This window comes from Eublepharis macularius, chromosome 13 (assembly GCF_028583425.1).
Source record: "Eublepharis macularius isolate TG4126 chromosome 13, MPM_Emac_v1.0, whole genome shotgun sequence".
Taxonomy (NCBI): domain Eukaryota; kingdom Metazoa; phylum Chordata; class Lepidosauria; order Squamata; family Eublepharidae; genus Eublepharis; species Eublepharis macularius.
The window spans coordinates 57,863,943-57,880,902 of record NC_072802.1 but is presented as its reverse complement, the minus strand read 5'-3'; the positions used below and the strand labels follow the sequence as shown (position 1 = coordinate 57,880,902).

Sequence of the window (16,960 nt, the reverse complement as noted above, 5' to 3'; positions counted from 1 at the left end):
AATTGGCGGGAACACCGACGCGCATGCGCGGTGGGCCCGAACGTCCCCGTCACATTTCTAGAAGCTAAAAGAATCTTCTCCGCGGCTGGCCTGCGCCTGCGCAGTCCCAATGTGGGGCTGCACAGAAGGACGACGACGATCAATAATTTCAGTGCACGACATGTCCAGCTATCCATCAAGCCGGCATCTGTCAAGTCTATGAAAATGCCCTACAACATATAAGTAAAATATAAGTGATCAGTGTTCCTCCAGCTCTGCACTCTCAATGCAGATTTAACTGCTAAACAGACATGCCTATCACTTTCTTTAGGAAAGCCAATATTTTGTCTCCTAAAATGAGATAGACTGACCCAAAGAAGGAAGCCATGGCCTTCAGTTTGCAAGACCTGAGCAAGGCTGTCAATTATAGGGCTATGGAGAGCATTCATTTATAGGGTTGCCATAAGTCAGATGCAGCTTGGCAGCAAATAACACCCCCCTCCAACACACACACATGCCTTATGGAAATGTACAAAAGAGCATAATGATAATATCTATACTATATCCCCATCATTAATCCCATTATCCAATATTCTGAAGAATAATCTATTCCCCGTGTGGAGGTTGCACTACTTGCCAGTATATCTAGCATGAGCAACAGACCTGGCCCACCATTTATTCACGTAATTTTTGTCTAGTCATGGTTGTTGTGGATTTTCCGGGCTGTATAGCCGTGGCCTTGGCATTGTAGTTCCTGACGTTTCGCCAGCAGCTGTGGCTGGCATCTTCAGAGGTGTAGCACCAAAAGACAGAGATCTCTCAGTGTCACAGTGACACTGAGAGATCTCTGTCTTTTAGTCACAGTGACACTGAGAGATCTCTGTCTTTTGGTGCTACACTCTGAAGATGCCAGCCACAGCTGCTGACGAAACGCCAGGAACTACAATGCCAAGACCACGGCTATACAGCCCGGAAAATCCACAACAACCATCGTTCTCCGGCCGTGAAAGCCTTCAACAATATTTTGTCTAGTCAGTTTATATCAAAAACACAAAATAATGTGGAAATGTGTTCCACAGCTTAACTCTGCATTAGGTAAGGAAGTATATCTTTTTGCTTGTCTTAAGTAGGATTAGAAAAGAGCAAGAGTCAAGTAGCCCCTATAAAACTAACAAAATTTGTGGTACAGTATGAGTTTTGGTGAATCACAGCTCACTTCTTCAGATACCCAAAGAAGTGAGCTGTGGCTCATGAAGGCTCATACCCTACCACTAATTCTGTTAGTCTTATAGGTGCTACCGGACTTTGCTCTTTTCTACTGCTACAGACAAACACAGCTACCCATCTTAAATAGGACTGCCTATCTTAAGGAGCAACTCTAAGGAATTACTCCGATGCATTTTCATCTGAACTTAACCATTCCCACAATTCCAACTATGCTCTCTGTTGCTGGCTCTACTTCAGAATGTGCAACTTGTTATTCAGGAAAAATCACATGACAAATATATCATGTACCAGAAAGTTACCAGGAGTTCACTAGGGATGTGAACACTGGAACGTGGCTCGTTTGTAAAATTTCTCATGTAAGACAAAACAGCAGTTCAACATGCTTCGTTGATAACCTTTGGGGGTGGGGACTGGCATATATTGTTGCGAGTTATCTTTACCATGAAACTCTTTCAACTTCAACTTCTCACATCAGCCATACGTCTTTCACTTTGCACTTGGCCCATCATTTCCTTTCCAGGAAACACATTCAGCAAATTATAAATCTCCTCCCACCAAGTTCCGATCGTCACAAATTACCTTAAACATATTTACATTGAGGTTCTCATTTGTTTTGTTTCTCAGCCTTGAGTACAATCACATTCTCCATTTTTGCTCTACAACCTCAAGGTTCATATTATTTCCTGAAAAGGGAAAAGTAGACGTGCTGGGACACACGAAAATGACTGGAAGCTGCATGTGCTCGTGGGCCAGGCATTGCCATTCCTAGTTGGAAAAGTGAACCTGGAACTCTGGTCAAAAAAGGAAAGTTATGAGTTCATCGATTCTTGTTTAAACAGAGAAGCTGAAGAGATTAGGAAAATGTCCTGTCACCTATTTTATCTATGAGAAAAATCCTCCCACTATTTTCACTTCCAGTTCTGAAGTTAATCAACTTTACAAGGATATCCAGCGTTGTGGCAAGCATTTACAATTACCTGTCAATTCTGCCACCCACGCCCCATCCATGCCAGTGATTATGTGTATGTGCATTCCAAATGGGAGATACACATGAAGATACTCCCACCTCACTTTGCATAAATCAGAATGTCAATTTATGCTGATGTGCAAATTTAAAAATAGCGCATTAGCTCATATGAAGGCTGAGCTAAAGCAAATCTATTATTTGTTTCAAATAAAAAAAACTGGACACTAGACCCTAAAGTTATTTTACAGGACCCATGCTTTGCTTTGGAGTCTTCCACACCTGACTGTTAAGACTACTGGCATTTAAAGTTTCTCTTTACATCCCAGTTCTAGCTAGGATTCACTTCCAAAGACAGCATTCAGTAACAAAATGGTCCATTTCATGAAGCGTGAGCCTTAAGGAGCAAGCCTTTATTTTTTATTTTTTAAAAAACCTAGAAAGTATCTCTTTACTTGGCATCCAAATGTGCTCCTTTGTTCTACACAATGAACTTGGGCAAAGTGGCAGGAAAGACTGCACAGCCACCCAATCTAAGCTCAACAACCTAGAAAACACACACACACACACACACACACACGCGCGCGCGCGCGCGGTTGAATGACCCTGACAGAATTACTAGGCAAAAGCAGAAAAATCTCACCAGTGAGTCAACACACTATTTACAATGGTATGAATACAAATGCATACTATTAAGGTTAGTAACATGGGTGTAGCTACATCTTTTAATATATGCAAAAGTTCAGTAGTTGAGTAAATGTTTGAAAATGCAATTCAAGCACAGAGAAAAAAACTGTTAAAATAAACTGGCTAGCTTGCCGTCTCCTTGTTCTAATGCATTACTTTAGGGCAGAAATTCAAAGACAACATGCTTTAACATTTCAAATATACCTGGGACTTAAAATCCTCATCAAAACATATCACTTTGGTACTTCAAAAATCACTTATCTCCCAAAGGAGTTGGTACCATATTAATAACAAAAATGATAGTGCCCTTTATTGGATTCACTTGTTGGTAATATGCAAGGTTTCATATAAGACAGAAGTCTTCATATAATTGTATGTTCTTTCACTGAACATGGTCTCATTATTTTATTTCCACTGGAAATTAGCATCTTGTCCCTATAATAACTTAGGGTGGGAGGAGTAGAAAAGGAAATACTGTTTACTGTATATAACCCTCACATGAGGAGCACTTTTATGAACCAGCAGTTTCAACACAAGTAGCTTACATGAACATGGAGCAATTCTGCAGTGCGAGCTTTCTTGAGAAACTGGGAAGTCCATGTATAGCCGAACTGCGTGCCTGTACTAGTACATAAAAACAGCACCTGCACACAAACACAGTGGCCCTCACATACTCCATAGATGCTGATGTGGTAGAATGCCAGATGCCTAAATAGCCCCATGCCACGAAGTGTGCATCTTAATGACAATTCTATTAAACTGCCATCTAGCACCATAAATGTGCTAGTCTTTAAGATGCAACAAAATGCTTTGGCTGAAACTAAGATGTCAACGCCTTTGGAGTATGTCCTCTGAGCCTATAGTTTGACACAAAGGCCCTAGTGCGAGCATCTAAGCTGGCTGGCAAATATCTACTACTGCCCTTCTAGTACAGCTCAGTAAGGAGCAGAATGATACCAATTACAGCTCCTTACATGGACACCTTGCAGGCTCTTTCTATTACAAGGATCTTGAAACAGCATTACTCAGAGTCTCTCCACATGAGACATCTTACAGGGGAACACTCAAGTGTAGGGAGACGCAATGTCAGCCAGGAAGCGTAGTTTAATTTCACCTCTCTACAGGAGGGTAGTATAAAAAGACAGAGCTGGTCGAAATTGCTTCTCACGTGGTTTGTTAATTTCACCTTTGCCTCCCCCTAATGCTCTGTCAATTTCACCTCACCTTTGGGGAGGCAAAGATTAAATTAACAAACCCTCTGAGGAGCAAACTCCATCCGCTTTGTCTTTTTAAATTGCCTTCATGTAGAGAGGTGGAATTAAACTACGCGACTCTCTAAATTTGAGCATCCCTGTGTAAGATGTCTCGAGTAGAGAAACTCTCACTTAGGCAGCTGGTTACACACAGTTTTTATAGATATTAAGTAATCATGTGTATATTTTCATTTGAAGAACAGAGTATATTATAAAGCAATATATTTTAAGAAATAAGAAATCTATAATAAGTTGCAAGGTTAATTACTAGAAACAATAAAGTGATTTTATACAGCCAAGTCTTCAAAATAAGTAATAGTAGGATATCAGTTTATGAATATTTACAATTAAGGAGATTTGTATCCAGATTTATCTCTAGAAGTTCACGTCTAAGAAAGTTTATTGAACTTGAACAACCAATGATCTAGGGCAGTGAAGGCGAACATATAGCACGCGTGCCACAGCAGGCACGCAGAGCCCTCTCTGTGGGCACGTGAGCCAAGTCGCCGATCGTTAGGTCCAGGGCTCATTTGGAGGGGGAACGCCTGCAATGGTGTCCCAGTAGCTCTGAGCAGAGATCACATGGGTTTTGGCCCTGCCCACATGATTCCTTTTCCTCAAGGCTGCCTCCCTGCTGCCCGTCTCTTTAGCAGCAGGAAGCAGAGGCAGCAGCGAGGCTGCTGGGGCTGGCTTTCTAAAGAAGAGTAAGCTGCTTTGATTTAACTTGCTTTACTTTCAGTCGTGGCTCTTGAGCGAGTGAAAGAGACAGAGAAAGAGAGAGTGCTTGCAAACAGGGCTGCTGGTCTAAAGAAGAGTAAGCTGCTTTGATTTAACTTGCTTTACTTTCAGTCGTGGCTCTTGAGCGAGTGAGAGAGACAGAGAAAGAGAGAGTGATGGTTGTTGTGGGTTTTCCGGGCTGTATTGCCGTGGTCTTGGCATTGTAGTTCCTGACGTTTCGCCAGCGGCTGTGGCTGGCATCTTCAGAGGTGTAGCACCAAAAGACAGAGATCTCTCAGTGTCACAGTGACACTGAGAGATCTCTGTCTTTTAGTCACAGTGACACTGAGAGATCTCTGTCTTTTGGTGCTACACTCTGAAGATGCCAGCCACAGCCGCTGGCGAAACGTCAGGAACTACAATGCCAAGACCACGGCAATACAGCCCGGAAAACCCACAACAACCATCGTTCTCCAGCCGTGAAAGCCTTCGACAATACAAAGAGAGAGTGCTTGCAAACAGGGCTGCTGGTCTAAAGAAGGGCAAACTGCTTTGATTTAACTTGCTTTACTTTCAGTCGTGGTTCTTGAGTGAGTGAGAGAGAGTGCTTGCAAGCAGGGCTGCTGGTCTAAAGAAGGGCAAACTGCTTTGATTTAACTTGCTTTACTTTCAGTCGTAGCTCTTGAGTGAGTGTGAGTGAGTGAGTGAGTGAGTGAGTGAGAGAGAGAGAGTTTGCAAGCAGGGCTGCTGGTCTAAAGAAGGGCAAACTAGTTTGATTTAACTTGCTTTACTTTCAGTTGTGGCTCTTGAGTGAGTGAGAGAGAGAGGAAGAGAGAGACAGATGTTAATTAGTTGGGACAACTGTATGAGTTGTTTTTTCTTAACTAAAACCTCAGTATTCAGGTTTAATTGCAGTGCTGGCACTTTGAAATAAATAAGTTGGTTTTGTGTTGCAGTTTGGGCACTCGGGCTCAAAAAGGTTCGCCATCACTGATCTAGGGTAAGAAACATATGTTGTGTAGGATGTATAATATGTTATGCAGTTTAAACATCAATGATAGACCAAAATTCTAAATAAAATGGAATTGAGATGTGGGATATGAAATTCCCACTGTTGTCTGAAAATAAGTATTTCCACATAGTACCTTATTCTTGGTACATCTTTCAGTTAGGTAAGATATAATGAAGATGATACATCAATGGCATCTTATGCCTTTAAGATTGGCTAAAATAAATAAATCAGGTATGGGTTCATACAAGTTTTGCAAGTCTAAAAGCAGATTTTGCAAGTGAATAAGCAAAAGAAAAGGGGAAACAATAATGGATAAACTAAAACAGGCTAAATACCAATGTTCCTTCAAATACTATTACTTAACTATGTTCCTATGGTACCCCCTCGCTGCAAAAAACCTGAATTCTGGTACTGAATTTAATAATACCTCCTAGACTAGTTTTTCCAAGTTTTTGGAAACAAGTAATGTCTCCAAATTTTCAGTTATGGATTGAAAAAATTAAGGAATTCTATTTAATGGTTACATTAACAGTGGCTCAGAATGGGGCTGTGTAAAACAAATTAAGCTGCTGTAGAAACCTTTATTTGACTGATTAGGAAAATAACAGCTTCATATTGAATACTGAAATGTCATTGTACTGTTGTATTTAAAAAGGTAAAGGTAGTCCTTTGTGCAAGCACCGAGTCGTTACTGACCCATGGGGGGACGTCTCATCATGACGTTTTCTTGGTAGACTTTTTGTTATTTAATATTTAATAAAAAAGAAATCTAGTAAGTCAATATATGTATGTTGCTATTTTTTCCATTCTCACACTGATGTACGAATACATAGAAAGCATATAATGGTCTCTTTGATACAATTCTTCAAGTTAGTTTACTGTTCCTTTGCCAGAACCAGCTAACTCTGCCCCATTTCCCCCTAAACATGATTCTTTCTTGCTTTAACAAGCCAATATCAAGACTCAGATTACTGTTAGCATGAGGCACCACAAGCCAGTGTTCGCCCTACCCTATTCCACTGACTTCCTTCGCTCTTTAAAAACTTCCTGTGCTGGAGCTGTTCTCCAGCACTGGAGCAGGAGGAAAAAAGGCTACTGCCTTGATGACAGGGGCAGGGCCACCACACTGAAACATAGCATGAAGCAGCCTGCATTTGAGTCTGTTTGGGCAACTTCTGCTTGTATGATGCAGTTATGACACATTACATGTTGGAGCCCAGATTTCTAGGCACACCTCAAATAAAAGAAGAGGCATTATATACAAAGTCCCCTGTATAGTGTAGGAGAATTAATGCACACCCAGACAATCAGAGATTGCAACCCCCAAACACACTTTAATATCTTGTACGACAATCTTGCGGACACTTATTTGAAAGCAATAGCAAGATACATCTAGTCCAAATGTAATGTGTTTGTAGGAACTGATGTTCACTCCACTCATCCACTTCCTTTGAAAATAAGTTGTACACCAGGTGTGTGTGTGTGGGGGGGTCACTTCAGAGAGCTAAATAAAACACAAAAATGTTTAGAAAGGTAAAGGCAATATGACTGCCTAAGCTGCATCAGGGAAGCTGGTATTACTTTCCAAAATAGCAACATTAACTAAGAAACACACAGCATAAAAACAAAATCTTTACCAAATGGTAAGTGACTTTCCTGCAGAGGGTGGGCGGGAGCAATAGCCTCATTTTGGCACATTTTTTAAAAAAAACTGTCTAGGTGAGCACTTCACTCCTACACTATAATGATACAGTGTGGGAAGACTCAGTAACAAAAGCATTACGAAAAATAAACATGAAGAAAAAAATCTCTTAAACTGCACTGACATGGGAGGAACAGTTGTGCTGCTGTTGCCCCTCATATCACAGGCATCATCCAACAGGTGCGCATGACACATCAGCAGTCACATTCCATATAGCATTTGTAACAGCAACGGATGGACTTCTCACCTAGCTGGGGTGGGATGGGGATGATGATGACAACCACAATTTCGTAGATACAAAATACATTCCTGACTAGGAAAATTAAATCACTCTCAATGTTAAGATAATCCTGAAGGGAAATGTCCATACTGCTCGTAGACCATGAGTAACTGATGCACATTTTATTGCACCAAAACCTCACAGTCAGGTAAAGAACTTCATAGAAGAAGGTCCAAATTCAATTTCACTGGTTTTACTTTCCTTTCGTAACCATGCCATTTCAGTAACATAGAGTCTTACATGTATCTTGACACAGAGAAGCTTATTGTGACAAGATTTGAGAACCTCTGCTTTACAACACAGAAAGAACTAATTCCAGCTACTTCAAATTCCCTACACTTAAGCAGTATTTAAGAAGATTTTCAGGAGCATTACAATGACAGAACTATGAAAAATGTCTGTTATTTCAAAGCACCATAATAAGGGAACACTTTACAATTTCCCAAGTGTAGGTGGGAGATAAAGTACCACAATTGTATTTATCTACTTCATTTATACCCTGCATTTCTCCTCAATAGGGACCCAAAGTGGCTTACATCAGTATCCTCTCCTCTCTTTTATCCTCACAATAACTCTGTGAAGAAGGTGAAGGTGAAAGTGTATAACTGGCCCAACAGCAACAGTGGAAATTCAAACATGGGTCTCCACGGTCCAACACGCTAACCAATGTGAAATGCAAGTTCTCTCTCAGACTCTACATTCGCTGCTTTAGTATCCTAATTTGTATCTGGAATTGTATGCTTAAATCAATGAGAATACCAAGTGATAGTAGCGATTCCATACAGTAAAGCATTTCCTTATTTTACTGGATGCAATCTCGATTTTTGTAGAAGGTTCTTCAAAAGTTACCCGAACACCCACCCCAAAGCAGCAGGCATAAATAGAATTTAGTCAAGGTAACAGAAGCTCTGTTTGGACGAAGCGAGTCCGTGGCTCAGATACCATCTGCAGGATTTGCAGTTGAGCATTATTGCTGCTCAAGGAATGCTGTCAATGAATAGCAAAGTGAGACACGTTTAAGCCTTTATCACCAATGAGCAACAAAACAATTACGGAGGTACAGATTAAAAGGCAGTTAGGATAAAACTGCACGTTTCATGTGTTCCATGACTAACAAATATTATCCAACTGCTAACTACACCAGATTCCAGGGAAGAATATTTCAGCTACTAGTAACTATCACTGTGAAAGAGATCTATGTTTCACTTTCTTTTTCAATAAAGAGCAGTGCCTTTCCCTGATTCACTACAGAAAGCAAATGACGATCGCACCACCTCCATTGCAATAACAAACAGATGTACATGGGTGGTGAGGGAAGATTAACATACATATGCTGTGGCAGCATTTTGAATATCATGTGACAGCCAGCCTTCTGAATTACTGATATTAACAGCAGCCATAGCCTACACTCGTAGCAACAGAACCCTGATCTGGAGAGCTGTAGAAGTTATCCTACAATCCTGTGAACAGCTCAGTTATCATTTACTATGTAACTTTCTGCAACTCTCTAAACCAAAAACTTGACAGTGCAAACATGCGTGTACATATGCATCACTGTACACTCCTCAGGAAAAACTCACTTAACATTTTGGGCACAATCACTGAATGAGGCTTAAGAATCCTGGCCAAATTCAGTTAACAAAAAAATTCAAAAACCAAGGGTGTATATCTTTTATTAGGACCAACTAGAAGAGTTATGAAGGCTCACAGTCTTCTGTGACATTTTGGTGGATCCCAATAAAGGATGTTGTGTGGCTTTTTTGTGAACTAACCCATCTAACCTGTACCCTCTGCTATTTAATGAAAAACATCTGTTCCGTATGTGGAACAGCAGGGATATCAGTACCATAATTGGTGGCCACAATAAAGGAATTCAAAACCAAAAAATTTTTTTTTAAAAAAAAATCCAGTGTATTAGAATAAATTCTCTTGCAACAGGATTCCATCTCAACCATGTATTTTTTACAACAAAAAACTATACTCATACAAATTTAAATCAATTCAAACCCTAGAACTGTTTGCACAAAACAGTTGCTAGATGGAGAAGAACCACAGAATCGGTAGAAGAACCACAGAGTCTTCAGAAAACCACTGTACAGTTGCAAGAAACTCTTAGGTCAACTAGGAGCAGACTCCACTTAACAATCAATACAAGCGACACCATTATGGAACTGTCTACAAACTTGCTGAATGTGGCAAGATAACCTTACACAAGATTTTAAATAATGCACACCTTAGGTTTATAATGAGGGCTGTCTCCTGACTGTAGCCGATTAGTACCTTTACAAGATTTGGTATATTATTTTTGCTCATTTGTAAAGTTAATCATTTGGAACAAAAAAAGGCTACAATTTCTTTTCAGGTGACACATGCATGTATCGTAGCGTGCATCTTACAGGAGACATTCTCTCCAATGTGACAGAGGAGAGGGAGTGCATCTTCTAAGACAGCACTTACCGCCTACAGTTGTTGCAAATATTTGCACTTACTTTTTTGTCAGTAATCTGTTTTCTAATTAATCAAAACACCATTTTAGTTCATGTAAATGTTTTTACTGATTAGTCTATGAGCTGGTGTAACACAGTTATTAGGAGAATAATCTAGATCAAATATCATCTCTGTCACAAACTCACTAGTTGGCCCTGGGCAAGACACACCTCGGCCTCAAACCATCACAACTGCATCTGCAATGTGGATGTAACATTAACCTACCTCACAGGGCTATTGTGTGGATTACAAGAAGGAGCATAAAACCACTTTGACCATTCAAACCGCAATATAAATGGTAATATTACTATTAAACACTATAGCCGTATTTAGAATGCTGATAAACTGCCTACGTTATATTGTAATATTTGCAAAAGCTGCACCTTGTCAGCACTAATCCTACAGATTGGTCCAAGAAACAAAACTTGGTGTTTTAACAAATAGAAACTGAAGACAGTTATACAGGTTTTGATGCAGCAAATATACAGTTTTGCTGTAAGGCAGGCAAATGAACTTTGCAGCATGTGAACTGTGTACCTTTGAGTATGTTCAGCACTTCCTGGATCTATCCTTCTAGAAAGGTGACATCCTGTGAATGAGTTTCAGTCAATCTTTTCTTTATGTAATCCCAGGATTTTATTATAATGATTAAGCTTCCTTAATCACATTTATTGCTCCCTATTTAGACAGTCTGAATGAAGTGCATGTATTTCTATCCATTCCACCCGAAATGACTTTTGAACGATACATTTGGTATTTCAGCTACCTCAAGGGGAAAAAGAATCATGTTAAAATAGTTTCAGGAAAATAGCTGCGTCCATCTGTGGTAGAACAGCTGGATTTGGGTCCAGTGGCCCATTAGAGACCAACAAGATTTTGAGGGTATATAAGCTTTCAAGATTCAAAGCTCCCTTCTTCAGCATCTTCAAGGTACCTGAAGAAGGGTGCTTTGCCTCTCGAAAGATTATACCCAGAAAATCTTGTTGGGTCTCCCAGGGACCACTGGGCTCCAATCCTGACGTTTAAATACTTGATTTCGAAACGCGATCTCCCCCAGGAGTGGGAAATCTCTCCCCCCCCCTTTCATTTTCAGTTCCACAAAGGCCGGTTTCGGCTCTTTTGTGGTGTCAGGAAGACACCACCCACCCAAATACTCCGCCCATCACAGCGGGCCAGGGGCACTGACACCTTGTCCAGTTCCTCACGGCCTGAGAGGTGAACAGGACTTTCCTGGGCCGCCCCTCTTCGCGCGCACACCTAACCCCTGGGGGGGCGGGCACGGGACTCGGGCGGCGGCCGCCCCCGATCCGCCCTTGCTTAGTCACCGCGGGCACTCTTTTGGCAAAAGGCGGCTGGGCGACTCCGCTCTCCCGCTCAGGACCGGCGCCGGCCTTTCCAATGCTCCAAACCCCAACCTGGCGGCCTCGCTGGGAGGCCGGCCCGGAGGGAGCCCACTCTCCGCCGCCGCGGCCTACGCGCTGCCTCTTTCCCTCAGGCGCCGGCGGGGCGGCCCCAAAGCGCCGGGCGGAAACGGCTCCGCCGGCTCGAGCCCGCGACAAGGAACCAGCAGCCGACGGGAACGGGAGAGCCCCCGAGGCGGAGGGGAGAGAAAAGCCTTCCCGGCCGCCTCCCGCCCGCTCCCCCGGCCCCGGCCGGCGGCGAGCCTGGATGTTACCTTCATCAGCCTCCTGCTGGCCGCCATCTTGGATCTGCTGCCGCTGCCCCACAATGCATGGCGGCGGCGGCCGCGGGCGAGGCGCCTACATAGTCCCTGCGCGCTTCCTGGAGCTGACACACTTGGAGCGGGAGGGAGGAGGGGGGAGGCGGCGGCGAAGCGGGGCGCCCCGCTCGCCTGAGGGGAGGAAGGGGCTGCAGTGGGGAGGGGCAGGCCCTGATATGAGGGGGAGGGAGGGAGACGCTATTGGCTTCAGAGCCCTCCATCCTGGCTGGGGAGGAGGGGGCAAAGTTGCTTGAGAGAAGGGGGCACCTGGAGCGTCTCCATCTAGCAAGGAATTACTCTATAATAATAATAATAGATAGTAATAATCAACACCCGCGAGGATAGTTTTTGGTGGGTAGCCTGCAGCAGAACAGCAGGACTTAAGTCCAGTGGCACCTTAGAGACCAACAAGAGTGTCCGTAAGCTTTCGAGAGTCTGAGCTCCCGTCTTCAGACGCGAGCCTCCTCATGAAACACAGATTTTGAAAAATTGTTGAAAGGAAAAACTGCCCGTTCTCGTTTATTTCGTGTGATTGTTTCTCACGCTCCAAATGCCACTGGATTCGAATCTTGTCTGGGGGGATTAGTTGTTGAAATAAGGAAATGCAAATAATAATTTTAGTGGATGGCTCTGTTGGTCTGCAGTAGAACAGCAGGGTTTGGGTCCAGTGGCACCTTAGAGCAAGGTTTTCAGGGTATGAGCTTTGGAGAGTCAAGGCTCCCATCTTCAAACATCAATACCGATAAGAAGACCTTGTGGAATTTCAAAATCTGAACAAATAAAAAGTTAGCTCAGGATATTACTGTATTTGGAAGTAATTTTATCAGACTGATCAAAGTGGCAAAGTGGCAGACTGATCAAAGTGACAGTTGAAGAAAAAAAGATTGAAAAGATTTTTTAAAGTTTTATTAAAATAAATGAAGCAATTGAAAAGAGCTAAGATCTGAGGTTGTGTCTCCTGGGAGAAACATACAATGGGTTATTCCAGCAGTGATAGGAACACTCCGTGCCCATTCAAAAAAGACTAAACATCTAGGCGATATCAGCATAAATAAGATAACAATTGGACGGCTGCAAACAGCCACACGACTTGGAACAAGCCACATACTAAGGCAATACCCAACTGACTCCTAGATTTTTGGACAGAATATGAGTTAGTGATGGATCAAAATAAAATCCAGCCCAAATGGCTGGTGAAAGTTGTGTTGCTCACCTCCAGGTACAGCCTGGAGATCTCCAGGAATTAGAACTAATCTCCAGACCTCAGGAATCAGTTCCCCTGGAGAAACTGGCTGCTTGGAGAGTGGCCTTATGGCCTTATACCCCACTGAGGTCCCTTTCTTCCCCAAGCTCCACCCTCCACAGCCTGCACTTCCAGATCTCCAGGAATCCCCCAAACTCCCATCCAGCCATGGGTGAACTAGCTAGTCACCTCCTCTCAGAATTGCCTATCTCACAGGGGTGTTGTGAGGATAAAATGGAGGGGGGAGCCACAGATACTGAGTTCCTTGGAGGAAGGTGGGGATAAGATTGTGACCGATAGCTGCCAAAATCAATAGTGGTCTTGCGGCACCTTAAAGACTGACACTTCTAATGTAACATTTTTTTAAAAAAAAAATTCAAATCTATAACAATCATATATAACAATTTTACATTTTTATGTTTTTACTAGTTACCCATAGATATTCTAAACAAGCTTACAACAAAGAACCTTATGATTAACTTAACTAATAAGTTACGAAAAAACTAAATTTCCAGATTGACAATTACTTGATATGGGAGTTTGGTTAACAACAAATCATCAGAAAGAAAATTTTAAAAAGGGTTCCATTTGGCACAAGTCTGATGTAGCGGAGAGGTTTGTCATAAGCTGTATTCTATCTGTTATTTTTTCCATTATTAATTGATCTCAGATTTAATTAAACCAAGTGTTCAAGTTTGGTGGTAAATGTGATTTCCATCTTGAAACAATGGCGATTTTTGCCACTATTAATAAAGTTGAAATTAACTGTTGCCCAATGCTTGGTATTTTGTGGTCTTTCCAAAGGTCTAAAAATATTAGTTCTGGTTTTAGAGGGATGTTATAAGAAGTGTTAAAAGTAATTTAATGTTGAAGCTCCCCCCAAAATTCTGCTATATATTTACACTTCCACCAGCAATGAGAGAATGTACAAGTTCTCCACATTTCTTCCAACATAAGGGGGAACAGTTATATTTTAGCTAGTTTATGTGGAGTAAGATACCAATGGTAGACAATTTTATATGTCTGGAATCTTGTGTTTATGATGGGGGAATTGATTATTTTTGATGACCAGATTTGTTGCCAATCTTCCTTAGATATATTTAACTCACAATCTTGCTGCCATTTATTGTAACATTTCATGGTACTAGAGTCCATATATCAGAGAGGTAGTGGTAAACAGGTGTCATAATTGTTACTGTCATTTCTGTTTTTTATCCAGACCATAATCTCCCATCCCTCTTTGTTGTTTCCCTTCTGTCAAATTCTATGTTGTGATGTAAAATTTAAAATACGTTTGACAACAGGTAGACAGTAAAGGGAGAGATGGAGGTTTGTTTTCTTCCTTACATCAAGTTTTAGATTATAAACTCATACAGTTCTGAAATATAAACTGTTTTGGGTACCATGGCAGAAAAGTGGTACATAAAGTATCAAAGAAATGTGAAGTAAAACAGCTTTACCATTGAACACACAAGGTGGCGTTATAATGAGTCAGAGCACCGGTACTCAGACTAGGAGCATTTCTCCAGTGTCTCAGAGAAGTCTTTGACATGGACTGAATCCACACGTCTTAATCTTCCCGCCACTTTCCCGCTACCTCAATGCTATTTTAAGTGCTGTTCACACTCCCTCATTTCCGATATGCTTACATTTTTTTTGCGCTGTGGTTCTGATGCCCCCATTTTGCTTGGAAATGGTTCTTTTCTGCTATTTTCACTGTGGATGTGAATGTTTAGAAGCGATTCTCAAAAGACTGCCCCCACTAACCACCTCCACTTCCGAGTGGCAGGCCAAAAAAGGTACCCTCTGCAAAGGAATACTTCTGGGCACCACTAAGTCCAAAGACAGCCCGCTTCCCCCACCTCTCTTTGCATTTTTTTTTCCTTAAAAGGCTTCGATTGTGCAACTGCAATCTCTCGTTCTATTCCAAAAAACTGGTTTGCCAGCACTGCCCACAAAAGCCAAACCGCCCGGGGAGAATGGTAATCACGGTTGAAGAGGTTGCCATATTCAGAACCTTATTTTTTTTTAATGCTTAGAAAAGCGATATAGCGCAAAAGTGATGAGGCATCATAGATGTTAATTTGAGTGGGAATCCAACGGTCGGGAACACAAACTGGAGCATGCACCCGCCATTTTGAAAATAATGTCTATAACCAGTATTCCAGCTACATCTGGGAAATGTTGCATGCTACAGGGGATCTTGAACTGTCCAAAGCTCCCCCCTGCCGTCTGCTAATTATTCTCCATTAAAAATGAGCCTTACACGCACAACAGTGATCTCTATTTCTGTTAGAGATTCGAGATGCTGCTGTGCCATCAGCGCCCACTGGAAACCTGAACCATAAATCAATGCTCAGAAGCCATCTTCAGCTTAGGAAATTCTTGGAGATTGGCGAAGCTGAGCTTTGATGGGTGGTTTGTGGAGTCACACAGAATCTACTCTCCAAAAAGGCGGTTTTCAGCAGGGCTCCTGATCTCAGTAAAATAAGTCATGCATTGAGAGACAGACCTCCAGGCACCGCAGGGAGGACAGCCATCCTGGCAACAGATTGCTGTATTCACATGCACTCATTTTTCTATTCACTCATTGTGTATAGAAAAGCGATATAGCGCAAAAGTGATGAGCCACCTCCTCTGACAAAGAGATTTTTCAGGATTTCCTCCTTTTGATATTGTTTCAAATTTGCCCACCAATAAGTGGACCAATGAATGTAAAGAAAAATTGCTGGGCAAAAAATCAACCTATCACATAGAACGTTGGGCGGGCCTGGTGACATTTCAAAGTTGCGCGAATTCGATATAGCATAAATCTGATTACTAAAAAAAAATTACTGTCGTCATCGGTAAGGGTGGGTCAAGCTCCGACCCATATCTCGCTATTTCTGAAAGACGCGAACGGAAGACATTGCAATGCATGCACAATTTGGGTGGGAATGTGAATGGAAGATGGATGATTGCAGGATAGGAACCAATGCAATCGTTGCGTTAGAAAAACAAAGTCAGTGAATGTGGATTCAGCCATGCTCTACTTGATCCTTTTAACTGGTGATTTCCAGGTACTGTACCCCTGAGCCTTGGTCCCTCCCCAACAAGCGGGCAATAATACTGTAAATATTTTTATATATTTATAAAACTACTAGCTTGGAAGGCATTCCAAGCACTTCAGAAAAGTACATGTTTAATTTCCATCAAGGATTAAACAGCCTGAGGCTTTGTGGGGAGGAAGTGCATAGGGAAAAACCATATCACTTCAAGCAATCAGGAAACATGGATCACTGCAGTTTAGATAACAGAGGTTCTACTAAGTGTTTTTTGGGGGGGAAACTCATTCAGTAAGTACTTTTAAAACTTACAGCCTGCTAGATACTTTTTTTAAAAATTCAGGTGTAAACATGGAAATAATAAGTAAGTGAATTTTCAAATGCAGCCAGGATATCCAGAGAATGATTCCAAGGAGAAATAGTTTGGTGGCACCAGTGTGCAATGTAGATAGAGAACAAGATAAACTGAGAGGCATTATGTAGCACCATGCTTAGAAATGCCACTGAGCTCAATGGGGCTTACTTCTGAGTAACTTTGGGTTGCCAACCTTCAGGTTGAACCTGGAGATCTCCTGGAATTCCACTTGAGCTCCAGACTACAGAGACCAAATGGAAGAACATTGCTGCTTTAGAGAGTGGACTCTA

General features: G+C 41.9%; 1 protein-coding gene across 1 annotated transcript in view; it reads right to left on the bottom strand.

Moving 5' to 3' along the window:
• The window catches only part of UBE2L3 (ubiquitin conjugating enzyme E2 L3), a 36,936-nt gene extending 24,853 nt beyond the window's left edge, over positions 1 to 12,083 (bottom strand). Inside the window, exon 1 of the mRNA XM_054996380.1 lies at positions 11,984 to 12,083. Within this exon, the coding sequence (XP_054852355.1) occupies positions 11,984 to 12,010 (27 nt within the window). The 5' untranslated portion in view covers positions 12,011 to 12,083. The remainder of the gene's footprint in view (positions 1 to 11,983) is intronic.
• Positions 12,084 to 16,960: the final 4,877 nt, after the last annotated feature.